General features: G+C 43.8%; 1 protein-coding gene across 1 annotated transcript; it reads right to left on the bottom strand.

Annotated features, from left to right (window-relative positions):
• Positions 1-13,609: 13,609 nt before the first annotated feature.
• On the bottom strand, positions 13,610-15,620 carry KCNJ11 (potassium inwardly rectifying channel subfamily J member 11). The gene has a single exon (XM_064425365.1). It carries the CDS (start codon positions 15,471-15,473, stop codon positions 14,283-14,285), a length of 1,191 nt encoding a protein of 396 aa, XP_064281435.1. The 5' UTR covers positions 15,474-15,620; the 3' UTR covers positions 13,610-14,282.
• Positions 15,621-15,821: the final 201 nt, after the last annotated feature.

Genomic DNA, 15,821 nt, shown 5'->3' with positions numbered 1-15,821 from the left:
AGCACACTCCCGTGCCCGGAATTTCCATTCCCAGGAAAGGCAGTGCTCACTGTGTGAGCCCCGAGCGCAGCTCCCGAGCCCCACGGGCTGTGCAGACCTTGCCGGTGCTCTCTGTTCTATCCAACATGTACAACACGCCAGGATTCCTCACTCAGAGCTGCACACCATCCCCTCACTAGAGGGAGTCTCAAGACAAGCATTGCTAAGCCCTCTCCGGGGCTGATTAAGAAGCAGAGTGGTGGCACAGTAAAAGAGGATGTTGGAAATTGAATGATCCCTCAAAAGTCAAACAACAGCAGCTGCCGTGTTTAAAAAGGGCTTTGTTTTTTCTATCTACAGAAGGCATTGCTTACATTATGCTGTTTCCTTCTGAAAGAGACCCTGAAAGTGAAATGAGCACTAAGCTAATGATGTTCTTCCTGAATAGACACCTCTGTACCAGGCATCATCTCTGAGTGCAGTACACTACAACTAGGGAACAATGTGAGGATTAGTTGGTATTTAAAACCCCAGGATATTGACCATGAAAAGCTACTGTTTGCAGCTTTAACCCACATTCCTAGAGTAGGATCTTACATATTAGCAAAACAAAAAAGGCAACACCTGTACTTTTTCTGGAGGAAACAAGATTATACAGGCACCAGCTCATGGTCACTCCTGAGGCTGCCCAAGAAACAGCTTCTCTGGAGGCATGTGCAAGTTGTTATTTTTAACCCTCAGGAGTTCTAAAGGTAAAATTTGCATATTGAAGCCAGCTTAGGGATGCTGCTTCACTTGGTCTCCAAAGCTCCCAGGGAAGTGTGATCACCAACAAAATTCGTAAAAATCATCCTGGTAAACATGAGAACTCGGATCAAAGAATAAGGAGTTGCCATCCAGGCACACCTTAAATTTATGAGCAGTTTCCCTTTATCCCTAGTTTAATTTCAGTGTCATGTTGCTCACTGCATATAAAGCCATTACTCAATTTCAACTACAACAGCTTTATAATTTTTAGCCTAAAAACCCTCTTTCTATGCACTTTTCTTTTTAACAAGAGGAAAGTTAAGTGCTGTAGATATTCATTTATTTGTGTTCACTGAGTGTCATAAAATATGAAGTAACTTATGAATAACATATGTGACTTCTTAGTCTAACTATCTGTATTTTAATTTTCTACTCTGTTTTCAGATGAGAAAACTAACCAGCCAGTTATCCACCCTGATTAGTATTTAGTTCAATCCACAGGTAATGACAGCATCACCATAAGAGTCTTTATTAATTTATCTATTAATTATTTACAGATCCCAAGCTGCACTTCAGCTGGCTCAGTCTTGGATTAACAGCTGCTTGCCTTCCTCTTGGGCTGAGCTTTCCTGTACATTAAGCACTGTCAACCACATCAGTGGCTGCCAGAGTCTGAATTTCAATTCTGACTGTATTACAGTTTCTGCACTGGAAACTGTTCCTGCAGATGATTTTATTCTGAGGCTAATGGGAAGGATGAACAGCTGCAGCCAGCACTGGAATACTCCTTACCATGACTGGGATTTTACCCCAGCTCCCAAAAGCAACACTCACACGCCTTTGCTCCCGTTTGCTTAAAAGCAAAAAGTTTTCCTTTGGTCCCCTGGCAGCTGTAGTTGGGCTGGAGATTGCTAAACCATCTGTGCCTGACGTGGCACTGCAAACCTGGGCCCTGCCAGCTCCTGAATGTTTCATCACAGCTCAGCTTTCAGTCTAGACAGGTCCTAAATGTTTCAGATGTCTCCTGGGCTCCTCAGGACAAAGCCAGGGTGGCACCAAGTGTGCACAGAGCATTTTCTAAAACTTAAAAACAAAACAAAGCCCCTCAAAAACGTATTGCAACATAGTAGTTATGAAACATGTTAAAAATTGTGCTGGGACTAGAGGCAGTGCATTCACATTCTGTCATAACTGACTGGCTGAATAGATGCAGTCTGACCCAAAAACCAGCTAATGCACATCCTCCTGCTCATGCCTGATGCACAGGTGTCATCAGCAGAACTTCAAAGTGATAACTCCAAACTGCTTGATGACATGGTTTCTTTATTATTAAACTGTGACAAACTTATGCATCTAAACAATCCTTTCACAAACAAATTCACAGAGAACAAACTTTGGAGGCTGCCTGGCTGTAGCTCTCAGTCACGTATCTGGCAACACTGGTGGACTAAAGGCTATTTAAATAATTGCAGCTTTTCAACTAAGAGATTGTAATTGCACATTTTAAAGCAATATAGCAATAAAATACCTTAATGCACTATCACAGTCCAGTATCTAAACCTTTGTAAAGTGAAGAACCCACGCACATTTATCAGCTGGGGGGGGCAGGGGGAAGGAAACTCCAGCTTATTTTAGGCAGGCACTTGCACTGTGTAAATGCAGCTCACTTCCCACATAGCCCCCCAAGGCTGCCCAGAAGCTGAGCTGGCTGTCCCACTCTTGGGAGAAGTGTGCATCCACAGACAAGGGTATTTCCCTTTTTTCCTTACAGCTCCTCGAAAAGTAGCATTGTTCAAAGGAAGCACAGAAAAGGAAAAAAAAAGCATTTGGAAAGAACTGCTCTGAATCATGAGCTTGTGGGCTTTCATCCCAAACCATTACTACTACAACTTTTAATCTGAATTATCCACAAGAAAGGAAGGTACGCATTTTCTTCTGATGTGCAAAGCAGTGCTGTGGGAGAAGACAAAGCAATTCTGCTGAAGAACCAGGGGGAACTGAAAGCTTTTCAGTTTCAGGGACATATAGAGGACAACGAGACTTTTGTGCACTGTTGGTCACAGCCAAACCAGGAAAAGCAAACACATCTTGGGTATTTCCCCAGAGGAAATTAACATCTGCACTGGGTCATGAAGCCCATCCTTCCCCAATCCCCTTCTTTTTGCCTGTGCTCTGGGCTTCCAGCATGGGTTCCTCTGGGGGCTGAGGTGCTCAGTGGCTGGGAGAGGGGGACACCCTCAATCAACACCTTGCTGTGCTCTCTTCTCTTGATAAAACTTTCTATAGATCTGGTGATTTAATTTTTTAGCCCCACCAGAGCTGGATGCAGTTCAGTGCTCAATGGACAGGCCAGCTGCTGTGAAGGCTCCTCAACTTGCACAGCCCATTCCTTTTTTCCTAAATCATTTTTTTGCCTAAAGAGTTCATATTTTTTGAGTAGCTCTCAGAAGGATCCTCTGCAGATCCTGAGGTTAAAGATCTTTTACTTGCTGCTGGAGACAAAACTGCATTGCAAAGACAACCAAAGTCAAGCCCACAGACAGCTCGCTGCTGGTGCTGAACACCCAAAGGGTACTGCAAGGAAATCCTCTCAGTTTGTGCTTTTCTCTTTGGTCCACTTGAAAGCATCTGGAGAGGACCAGATGGCAAACCCATGGCAAACTTCAAACTCGTGGCTCTGCCATGGGTCAGAGTGGCTGCAGGTGTGCCCTGGGCAAGGTGAGGGCAGCTTTACAAGCACTGACACACCAGAAACACAGAGCTTTGACAGGGCTGCACCTAAGGAGCAACACAGGTACTGCTCCTGACAAGACTCCACAGGGTTTGTCACAAACTATCTTAATAAAGTATTTAGGAAAAAAACAAAGAGAATCCCACACAGACCTGATTGTCCCACTGTGAGACATCTACAGAGCACTGCACTTGCAAACCAATGCATAAAAAAGAAGGAAAATGTAGATCTAAATGTGACCTGAAGATTAGATTAAGCTTAAAAAACAGAGCTAGCCTGAGAATTTCAAAGTGTCCATGGCAAGTGTATTCCTGTCTACCCTACTGAAAATCAGACAGCCTTATCCACTGAGCAATGGTCTACTTATCTTTGAAGGTTTCAAGAAATAGCTCTTGGAGTTTGTGAAGTGTTTTCCTAAGGAAGCATATTTTAATAGGATGACACTGACACTTTATTTTCTTAGAGAAAATAAATAGATTATTCCTCCTGCAGCAGGGAAGCCACTTGTACTTTGTAATTCCTAAGTTTTTTGATTGTGCTGGCATAGATGTTCCAGGGACAGGAGAAGGACTAGCAAGGAGAAGCTGGGAACTTCATAAGCTGGGGGAAATAAAACATGTAATTACATGGTACATTTGTTACAGAAGACTTGTAGTCGGATGAGGACTAAATTAATATAAATATATTCATTTTCATAGCCGGAGGACTAAAGGTGAACTGTGTTTAAGCTGTCAAAAAAACATTATTTTTCATATTTCTTCCTGAAACTGGATTCCTCTTGCTTCCTTTATAAATAATCAAATACATAAATAACAAGAGAAAAATAATCAAGTTTCTTTACCCTCCTTTTCACATCTTTATCTGTTTATCTAGCAGTAGGAAATACTCTATAGTCTCTCTGTGTGCAGAGAATAAGTGGTTTCTGACCTAAAGAGATTAAAATTCAGTGGTTACTGGAGGAGGATATAATCAATGTCAGATAAGAGATACTGAGCCACTCAGGCAACTGCTTCTACCTTTATCCTGTACTTCAGATGACACTACAACTTTCATATTTGTCAAAAAATAAAGTTGTTTTCAAAGTAATATACAAAGCCTGGAGGAATCTATTTAACAAAATAAAAAAGAGAGAAATTTCTAAGCACATAAAATAAATCTCTGTTTATCTCTCACTGGAAGGGCAGCACAGAGCACTGTCTGATGCAATTTGTAAGGGACAGTAATTTTGTTTCAGTTGTACAGAGTCATTTGGGCCAGCAAGGTGTAACTCATGAGTCACTGTGCAAGCACAGTTCAGCCCAGGAGACCCTGGCTGCAGCTTTATATCAAATTATTCCATGCAGTGCTCCTCAAGATGTATTCACTTGGGATATTATTTTGCTTTGCTTGAATTGGTTTATTTCAAGTGACTGAAGAATGGTATATTCCCCACTATGAAACGCTGAAAGTGGTTGGGGAAAAAAATAAAAGCCACAAATTGGGGTTCTGTTATCTTTAATCCAGCCATTCCACCACCAAATTGCTTTCCATGAGATCACATCTGACAGGAACAATTTCTCTTTCCTTTACCCCCTTATCCACAAGATGTAATTTCATATTTACCCTGCTGTAAAATCCTAGAGGCTAGAAAGCAGTACAGATTTTGCATTTCATACTTGGGGACCATTGGCATCAAACCTTTGCCTGGGTTTTTTAAACAAAAAAACCCTTTACTTCTCAATTAGTTTCTATAAATCTTCTCCTTTTTCTGTAGCAAAGTAACAGAAAGTTTTAGTTGGTGGATGATGGTGATTGGGCTGAAAACAGCCTGCTCTAGTCAAGTGTTTAATTGCTATTATATTGATAGGAGTCATACTTTGGTCTTATTCCTGCTTTTATTCCAGAAAAAAAACCAAACTTCACAAACACCCTTTTAAGAAGGAGCAACATATCTCCCTTTTAATATATCAGTGTGACACACTTTGTACACAAATGTAAGTGCAGTGTCCCACTGAGCCCAGGTACAGAGCACCCAAACCCCAACACACACAATTCTTTGCTCATTCCTCTGCAATAAATCACTCAGGCTCAGTGTCCCAGCAGCCTTTTACTGCAGCAGCTTTTAGAGGAAGACTTTCTCTCCCATTTTAGCAAAGCCTTCTGCTGTCTGTGAGATGAGAAATTTCTACACAAACACAATCAACAGGACTGTGTGTCTTACACTTTCCACATCAAACTTTGTGCCTGATATAATCAAAAATGTTTAGGACAAGCCTGTCAACTCACTCTTGCAGGCAAAATGTATTATTTTATAATTATTTGTTACCTCTTAGAAGTTTGTTTAAATTTGGGTACTAGTTTTGCAAACACTCAAGCTTCTTTTACTGTGGCTGGATAAAGGAATAAGGGACCCCACAAAGTTATTAAAGGTATTGGAGTCTTGGACATTATGTCTTTAAAGTAATTTTGTCAGAAAATTGTGGAAATTTTCAAAATATTCTACCACCCCCTGCAGCAATGAATGAGCTGTAGCCACAAAGTAAACTCTTAAAACAAACTAACAAAACTTTGCACCAACTCACTAAGGATCAAGAGAAACTTCTCAACAATTGCTGCTCAGTATTTTTCATTTATTCAAACTGTTTCAGGCAAATGAATGAAATGTGAGTGCCAGCACACCATTTTAGCCAGGCACTCTCTGAACCACATCCAGACTTTTTTAAGCCAGTGAGATGACATCTGTTGAATTTAGCACACTTTGGAGCAGCTTCCCTGAGAGTCAATGTGAAAAGCAGCGAGCACTGGATACTCAGTAATGAGAGCAATATTACTGAAAAGGTTTGTGGACTGGTGTAAATTGGGAAATACTTTAAAATGTGAGACTGGGGATTTTTCTATGGATATACGAACTCCCTTGACAACAGGTCAGTGTAAGAACATTGCTATTGCAATTAGCTTCTTCTACAAAGCAGGCAGGAATTAAGTTAACAGGGCTGCTAATAAACTGCATCTACTAAACAGCAAATCAAGGGCACATGAAGTCTTTATAATTTTAGAACAGAACAAAACTGTAAAGGCCATTCTGATAATATCACCCCTGAGCATGATCCTCACCTCAGCAGGCAAACCCCTGGAACATAGCAGAAGTGAGAGGATTCAGCAGCTGCTTGGCCCTGTAATGGCTACAGAACTGCAGGTTGGGGACCAGCAACAGGCACGTGGAATGGGAAGAAAGAGGCAGAATCTATATTATCCATCAGCACCACAAGCTGTCTCCAGGTTAATAGAATAGTTTTTAAACCAAGCTGTTTTTTTTTTTTTGAATATGAAATTCAGCTGAAGGTAAGGATCTCTGGCAGTCCAGAGAGGTGCAGAGATAAAGAGAAGGGTTTTGAGCACACAAGTTTCACACCTGGCTTGCTCAAGGCCAAGTCCAAACAATGGGAACAAGGTAGCAGAGAGTCTGATATTTAGAGTTGTCTCTTCAAGTAATTATTTAACATTACAGGACACCAGTGAAAGTAGAAATTACAGTTTTAATAGTAAAACACAAACCACTCAGCCATAATGTGACACATTTATGGAGTGGCTTTGCTGCCAAAACATTTATTCACTTCCCTCAGAAAAAAGAAAATAAACAATCCTGGTCCATCCAGCCAAGAAGCAGTTCCCACTTTGGAGATAAAGGTGCACTGCTGCACATCCAAAAGCTACTGTGGTGTGACACTCCAGTTCTGAGTGTGTGGAAGGAATAGAAAATGGGTGATTATATCTGGTTTAAATATCTGATTATATCAGATTAAATATCTGGTTTAAGGGACTATTCCCATTTGAGAAAAAAAAAGATAGAAAATAAGGACTGGATAGGGATAGATCTGGTTTAATCTCCTATATAACTTACAAAAAGGAAATAGAGTGAAGAATGTAGGTTCAGATGTTTCTACTGAAGACAAGACTTTTGAGGAAACACAAATTTTAGAATTTGACTTAGCTCCACTTAGAAGAGAAAACAGATACTTCAGTGAACACAGAGCTCCACAGAGTAGAAATACTTGTAATACCACTGAAATACCTTGAGTGGTAGTATTGGAACTCAAGAGTTCTGACCACGTGTCACAGGGCTATGGCATGCTGGGGAACTTTTAATTCTATTTTTCCCCTTAAACAAGAGCACAACAGAAAGTGACACACTTTTCAGGCTCCATACAATAATGCGCAAAGACAGCAGGGAAAAAAGAGTAAATTAAATTAATAACAACTTTGGTGTAATTTAAAAAAGGAAACATGAAAGAACAACCTTTCAAACCAAATAATCAAAATCACTGTCAAAAGAAACCATTTAGCAAAGCAGGTGGCTTCTAAATGTAGAATAACCAGGCAACACTTGATAGAAAAAAAATCTGTGAGAAAGTAACAGCTACTTCCTACAAATTAACTTCTAAAGACAGATGCTGACTTTGGGAAAATATTTGTTTACTGCTTATTATTTAGATAAGAATTTGCCATAATTTTACACAAAGAAGCTGCTCTCTGTGCACTCTGTTCCACCAAAATCCATACAACTTTAAGAGCATCACTCTGATCTTCCTGCTCACCTCACTGCTTCTTTTCTCCACCTATCCCAAGAAAGAAACTTCACCTTGCTAATTTTTATTCCTCAGGTTGTAAAGCCAAAGTGGAACTAACAACTTTATTGAGCCCATGACTTTAGGCAGACACTCGCCAGAAGACAGTGAGAACTTATGATCAAAGAAGAGTTTAGTGTGGAAAAGACTCAAGATCAGCAAGTCCAATTGTCAGCCCAGCACTGGCAACTCTAAACCAGGTCAGTCAGCAGCACATGCACACAGCTCTTAAACACTTCCCTGGGCAGCCTGTTCAAATGCCTGAGCACCCTGTCAGAGAAGAAGCTTTCCCTAATATCCAACCTAAACCACCCCTGGCACACCTTGAGCCCATTTGCTCTTGTTCTGTCCCTTGCTACTTGGGAAAAGACCAACACCATCACCTCACTACAACCACCTTTCATGCACATGGAAGACTGTGACATAAATATTCAACAAAGTCAAATATCTTAGCAAAAAGGTTATAAAATATGCACAAGGGCCATATTCTTACAAGCTTGAGAAAAGGAAATAAAGCAAGATCTTTACTCACAAGGCAGAAGAACAAGTTCCCAGGGGATGCTGAAGCTGAGAAACAACATCACTGCTGCAGCAAAGGCCCCCTCAAAGGCTATTTGAATCAGCTGCTACCCCATTAACCTAATAGTGCCCAGCCCTAAGAGGGAAATCCTGGTGCTAATGAACTGCCTGGCAATCTTTCTTGGATTTGAAGGGCCAGGATTTAAAATGAGAGCTGGAGTTGAAGTTCATTGAAGTTAAGGGTTCCTGTTACTGGCACTGATGCTTGCTGTCAATTTCAGTGCTTCAGCTCCACTCAGGAATAACATCATGGTGAATATAACAACAATAATGGTATTTACATCCTGTGCCTTCCCTCTCTTGGGCAGAGAGCAAAGGCAAAACTTATGAGCAAGTATTGGGCTACTTGAATGAAGAAGGAACAGCTAGAGGAGGAAAAGGGAGGCAGCCCTACTCCCAGTGAGGCAAGGGAACGAGGAGGGGACAAGTTTCTGTGTGGGGCCACTGCCATGAGGCAACCCCTAGATTCCCCTGTTTTGATGGGATTGCCATTTAATGCTGCTCAGCCCTGCAGGGAGGGGGCTGGTTAGGAAACCTCACGGGGTGCTGTCACCTGCATTTCATCTCCTGAGTGAGGCAGGCACAAAGGTCAGCAGGGGCAAGTGGCAGAGAGGGGCTGCAGCTTCTGATTTTTGAGAATTCTGTTCAAACAGAACAGAATTTCACAGAGTCATTGCCCTGTGATAACTCATTAAAGTCATGCAATAAATTAAAGCAGGAGTGTAAGCCAGAAGAACATGCAGCATATTCTGCAGGCACCCCGCAGTGCTCAGAGCAGGACGGAGCAGCATCTGCAGCCTCTCAAGAATGTCTTCTGCTCTTTTAATAGTTCTCCTTAGTGGGGTGTGGAGGTTTGTATCACGTATCTTTCCCCCCTTGCTGAATCAAAAATAGTGCACTGAGTCAGTGGTGACAGGCAGTCCCTGGCCACGCTGAGCACGTGTCCCCCAGCTCCCCCAGGCCTCCTCCCCACCTCCAGCAGCACTCCTGCTCCAGGAAGGGCTGCAGGCAGGAGAAAATCCCTCTCCCTGCCACAGCACGTGCTTCCAGCAGCTTGGCAGATGATGTCTGTGCATCCAAAAATACACTGAAATGGGTGGGAAGCTTTCTGCTGCCTTCCAGGATGCTTGGAGATGTCCACCTTGGAATGGGGCAGGCGGCCCTGGGTGAATGAAGTTCCACATGGAACACGACCTGCAAAGAGCACTAATCCTGCCCATTTTTAGTGGGAATGCCAGTATGACACTGAGCACAGGGAGAGGGAAAAGGTGTAACCAGGGAGACTTAAATGCACTGATTTTGAACCTTAATCTCTTCTCCTGAACCCTATTCTGAAGAGATAAAACGCTTCCCCTTCCACTCAGACCCGCAAAATGAACAACAGGAAGCATAAACCCATAGTGGTTCACCAATATCCTGGTCCTAAGAATAGATATTTCCATGCTTTGTACAAGTAATCACTGTGAAAATTGCAAGCTGGGCAATTTCACAGAAGTTTTTGGGTTTTTATTGTCTATTTTGAGTTTGTATTTTATTCCCCAAAACATGCATGTGCTTTGTCCCAAATCAAAACAATCTGTGCTAGCACACCTACAATAATTACCTTCAGGGGTGACTGAGGTACCAAGAGTGGAAAAGGAAGGAAAACATGGAGAAACAAACTCAGCTTTCCAAGAGCTGTTAATTACTCATTAGTTTGATATTATTAATTATTAATACATAACTAACCACAAGGTTCAGACCCCCACAAGCCCTCCTAGCACTGCTTCCAGCAGGGCTCTGCTGTGGCTCCTACCTTGCTCAACAAGCAGCAATATTTACCCACGGGGTTGAGCAATGCTGGTCATGCCAGTCTCCTTTTCAGGACAGCCTGAATTTTGACACTGACCCTGCTGCTAATCTGTGCTAGCATGGAGACCTTGGCATTCTTAAAGACTCTCTTTCCAGCCTCCTATATCTGCTTTTTAGGGCTCTAGTGTCTAATCTCAGCATTGTCACACCTTTGCTGGTGCTTCAAAATAAAATTGTTTATTACTGCTTGCCATCGTCTTCACACTGTGTAACTTTTGGATTTTAAATGTATTTATTTTGTATCCCTCACTCTCTTTGCCCTCATAATGCCGTTTCTTCAGTTCACTGCTGGCTTGTATCTATTTTACAGGGACATGTCCCACCGAAGTACCCCTAATTTTGTATACATATGTTTGGATTTCATTAGGAAATGCCACATGAACTGAGATGCCCAGTGGCTCACCAGCAGTCACTACAAGTGTTTTAAAGCTGTGACATCCAAGTGTTCTGCAGTCTCCCTTTCTGATTAGGCAGCTCTGTGGTCCTTCTCCCCATCCAAGCAGCTCCACAAATGAAAGCAGTGAACAGAGCGACCCTGGCAGCACAAACTGACAATGGTCTCCTGAAGCACACAAAAGGCAACTCCATGCACTCAGCTGGCTCTGCCACAGCCAAAACTCATCACTGGCCTTCCTGCTTGTATCCATGTCCACACCTGAGCCAGGGCAAGCCTCCAGCTTCCCTCACAGCCCTCTCTGTGCTGAGGACACGTGGGAGCCACAGCTCTCCTGGCTGCTCAGCAGGATCCAAACTGTGACACTACCTCCCAAAAAGAGACGTAGGCTGAGAAAGAAAGTTCAGAAGCCCACTCACTTCTGAGTTCAACCATGGGAAACACAGTGCTTGCTCACTGCTAAGAACGAAGATTTTTTGTGTAAAAATGATGGCACTGACGCCTTCTTCAGAGCCTTCCCACGGAGAATGGGGGTGGGCAGCAGCAGGAGAACTCTAAGCACAATTTCAGATACCTGTGCTCCCAAATGCTCATAAATGACTAATTGAAAGGATTCCCAAAAAGAAGTAATATCCCTAGTGCAAAATAAATACGCTCATCCTTCCTTGCTCTGCCCCCAAAATGCTTCTGAATATTTGAAGGAACAGAAGGATTTTATATGACAACAATCAAAATCACCAGCACTTTGATTCAAATAATTCACAGTGGTGATTTTAGCAGCACAAATCCTACCTTTCTCATAAAATTATGATCCTTTTTTGTTTGCAAGACTTCAGAAAAATTAGGCACATTTTTTAAAAAGAAGCGACATAAAAGATGCTCCTGACAGCAGCCCAATGAACAGAAGCTGTTTCTTCCCATCCTTCCCCTCCCATCTCACAGGGAACAAAGAGAATTTTCCACCTCTCAGCTTCACAGATTTCCCCGGGGCAAAAAAAAGCTTGCATCAGTTCCTGAAAATAGTTGCACATATATGCTGCTGAAACTGCCTCACATTTAGGTCAGATCTTGAGAAGATCTGCAGCCAGAGCAGAAATGGTTTCATGAGAGAACCTTGAGGTGCACCTTACACATTGAAATAAGGCACTAGGGAGACTTATGGACAGGCCAAAGATTTCAAGTCACTGGAAAGCCAACTAATATTTTGTGTACGAATCTTGTGAGAGCAGAGCAGTGATTTTGTGGCAAGTGATAAAGAACAATGAACTTTCAAAGGAACAAAGGTGCCTGGGAAGGGCAGGGAGCTCTACTGTAAGTGCCCTCTCACAGGCAGTGGGAGACAGGGGCATAAAAAAAGGAAAGCCAGAAAATAATGTGACAAATCAACTCAGAGAAGAAATTTCATCATTTAAGGTGTTTAATCATGTCCTATTTAAAAAAAAAACAGGGGGAGGGGTATGATTATAATATAAAATGTGCCCTTCCAAATTCTCTTTGCTGACTACTTGCTAATACTAATTTTACTGTCATTTTGTTGTGAAATTCATTTCACATTTCCAGAGCTGTTCACAGAATAATATAGGTGTATTGGGGATTTGGAAACTGAGCTGGCATTTATTCCTGTAACTGGCAGTCTGGTAATGCTTCATAAAAGCAAAATACATAAACACCAAAAACATAACAAATGTTTTTTCATTTTAACCCAATACTTGATTTCACCCAAACATTGATTGTTCTATTATAGATGCCTGAAAATATTCCACAGTCACTGTGGAAGTTTTCTTACCCTTTTGAATGAGTTTGTCATAGTTACACTGCCAAGGCATCAGAAATTTGCCATATTATTGCCAACACAAACCATTTTAGGTGTCTGTTGTGAACTACAGAACACACAAGTCCTGATACTAGATCCTCCTTGAATAATTATTTTTAAAGTGAGTCGGTTCTCTCTGCACAGGATGTGCAACCAGGCGTGGGATCAGCTCTGTGATGTTTCTTTAGGTTTTATTTGGACATTGTATGTTTTTTTACCTGGGTGGCAGTTTGCTCTGCAGCTAATGCTGGTGCCATGTCCTAATAACCCTGTGTAGAAATAAACTTGCTGCTGTTACCAGGAGCTCCAGAGTGGATTTGCAGGAGTGGGCGAAGGGGAATTGTTCCTGTTGTCACCGTGGGACCGAGAGAGTGAACATGGCTCCTTCATGTTTGCTGGCAAATGACAGCTCCTGGATCCAGCTAAAAACCAAGGCAGGCACCAGCTGCCAGGGAGGTCAGGATGAGACGGGAAGGGGAATTGCTTCCTCAGCAGCAGTAATGTTTTTGACACAGCATCACAGAAGTGAGCATGCCGTCTTACGCACCCTTCCTTCCCCTAAGCACAAAAAACCTTTGTTTCTTTTACTAAAGGGAAAGGAGTAAAAGGTTTTCCCTACTGCATGCAGATATGTTTTCAGCATTCAGCACTGTCCTTTCATTCAAAATATGTACTTCTATTTTTATTCCCTGATTATCTAGCAGAATTCACCATGACCCAAGGGAGAGGTTAATTCTTGTACTGAATATCCTACTGCCATGCGGCTTGGAGAGAGGGAATGTTGCTTCTCTTCATTTTGAAATTAAAATGCAGAATTTTCCTATTTCTAATTGATTTCAACTGTATATTATCTGTTACTCCTTTTAAAGGCAAAGTATTGCTTACTCTCAGAAATGTACAGTACAAAAAGGTATTCCTGAATGTTTTATTTTGGAAGTGTAAAGGCTTTTAAAATAAACAAAAGTAAATATTCAAATACATTTCATACTGCATGTGGTAGGAGTGGCTCCATACAACACAATATGGATGATGCAAATCCAGCATTTAATTTCTTTGAGACAAACAGTATAATATAGAGACACTTCCAGATCTGGTCTTGTGTCATTGCCTGACCCTTTTTTTATCATTTAAATCCAGCCTACTTTATTAATTATTAATGTTTTATTTTGCTATATTGATTGTTCAAGTTAGGAAAAAAAACACCAGTTAAAAACTACTGACTTGCGAACACTGCAAGACCCTAAAAAAACTGCAATCGCTGAGGATAAATATACATTTATTTTTTGAGAAAATGTGTCATTACCTGCAGTTGAATCAACACAGAATGATCGTGCGATTAAATAAGTCTGAATTGAAATTTAAAGCTGCAGACCATGATTTTCCCTACTCCCAGTTCTGCTCGAAATCTCTCACACCTTTAAAAAAATATAATTAGCTTTAGATTTCCCCACAATAAATAACACCAGAACATACCTTGTGCTACCAACCTGAATTTTAAAAAAAAGTAAGAGGCCACCTCAGTGTTTTGAGTTCATGAGATCTTTCAGACACAAAGCCCTAACAGAGTTTCCCGGTCAGAAGGCATCAGGAAGGCTCTTCGCTTATGGCAAACTTGGGCTTTAGCTTGACAGACCTCCTCCTTATTGTGCCTTTCGGGGACAGTGGCATGGTGTCCATAATGCTCTTGTCCTCCTCCAGCTGCCTGGCAGTGCACGAGGGGGTGGGCACTTTCACCGTGTTGCCAAATTTGGAGTAGTCCACCGAGTATCGCCCATCTTCCTCTGCCACGATGGGCACAAACCTTTGGCCCCAGAGGATTTCATCCGCCAGGTAGGAGGTTCTGGCCTGGGTGGTGATGCCGGTGGTCTCCACCACCCCTTCCAAGATGACGATGATCTCCAGGTCCTCGTGGTGGTGAAGGTTCATGGGCGAGATGTCGTAGAGGGGGCTGTTCTTGTCTATCACGTGGTAGATGATGAGCGGGGAGACGAGGAAGATGCTGTTGCCCCCCACGGGGTTCTCCATCTGGATGTCGATCTGGTTGAGGGGCACCACCTCGCCCTCCAGGCTGGCGGTCTTCTTCACCACCTGCATGCGGATGGTGGCACTGATGATCATGCTCTTGCGGAGGTCGCCCACGCGCAGCATGAAGCAGAGCCGGCCCTCCCGCAGCGCGATGACCGCGTGCTTGCTGAAGATGAGGGTCTCGGCCCGGCGGTGGGCCTGCGACGTCTTCATGAAGATGCAGCCCAGCATGATGGCGTTGATCACCAGCCCCACGATGTTCTGCACGATCAGCACCAGGATGGCGGCCGGGCACTCCTCCGTCACCATGCGCCCCCCGAAGCCGATGGTCACCTGCACCTCGATGGAGAAGAGGAAGGCGGAGGTGAAGGAGTGGATGCTGGTCACGCAGGGCACGAAGGCGGCCGCGCCCTCCGCGGGGTCCCGCTGCAGCCGGGTGCTGTGGTCCAGGTCCCCGTGCGCGAAGGCGATGAGCCACCAGACCATGCCGAAGAGCAGCCAGCTGCACAGGAAGGACATGGTGAAGATGAGCAGCGTGTGCGGCCACTTGAGGTCCACCAGGGTGGTGAAGACATCCTGCAGGAAGCGCCCCTGCTCGCGGATGTTCTTATGGGCCACGTTGCAGGCGCCGTTCTTGCCCACGAAGCGCGCCCGCCTCTCCCGCGCGCGGTACCGGGCGTGATCCGGCACATCCTCGGCCAGCCGGGTCAGCACGTACTCCTCGGGGATGATGCCCTTCCTGGAGAGCATGGCTCCGCCGCGGGCAGCGGGGGCGGGCGGAGCGGCCGAGCGGCGCTGCGGGCTCCGCGCTGCCGCCCGTGCGCGCCGCCGCCCGCGCCCGAGTGAGCGCCGCGGGCACGGGGGCGCGGCCGCGCCCGGCGCGGAGCGGAGCGCAGCGGAGCCGCAGCCCCCGCCGCGCAGCCGGCTCCGGAGCGCTCCCCGCCGCGGCTGGGGGCGTTTCTGTGCCTTTTCACCCTCCTTTCTCTCTCTCTCTCTCTCTCTTTTTTTTTTTTTTTTTAATTTCCCTCCGGAGGGAGGGTTTCGGGCCGCGGTTTGTATGTAAACATTTGATACAGGACGGATTTGCCGCCTGCCATT

The sequence above is a fragment of the Passer domesticus genome, chromosome 6, assembly GCF_036417665.1.
Source record: "Passer domesticus isolate bPasDom1 chromosome 6, bPasDom1.hap1, whole genome shotgun sequence".
Classification (NCBI taxonomy): Eukaryota; Metazoa; Chordata; class Aves; order Passeriformes; family Passeridae; genus Passer; species Passer domesticus.
This window is presented reverse-complemented; position numbering and strand designations above follow the sequence as displayed.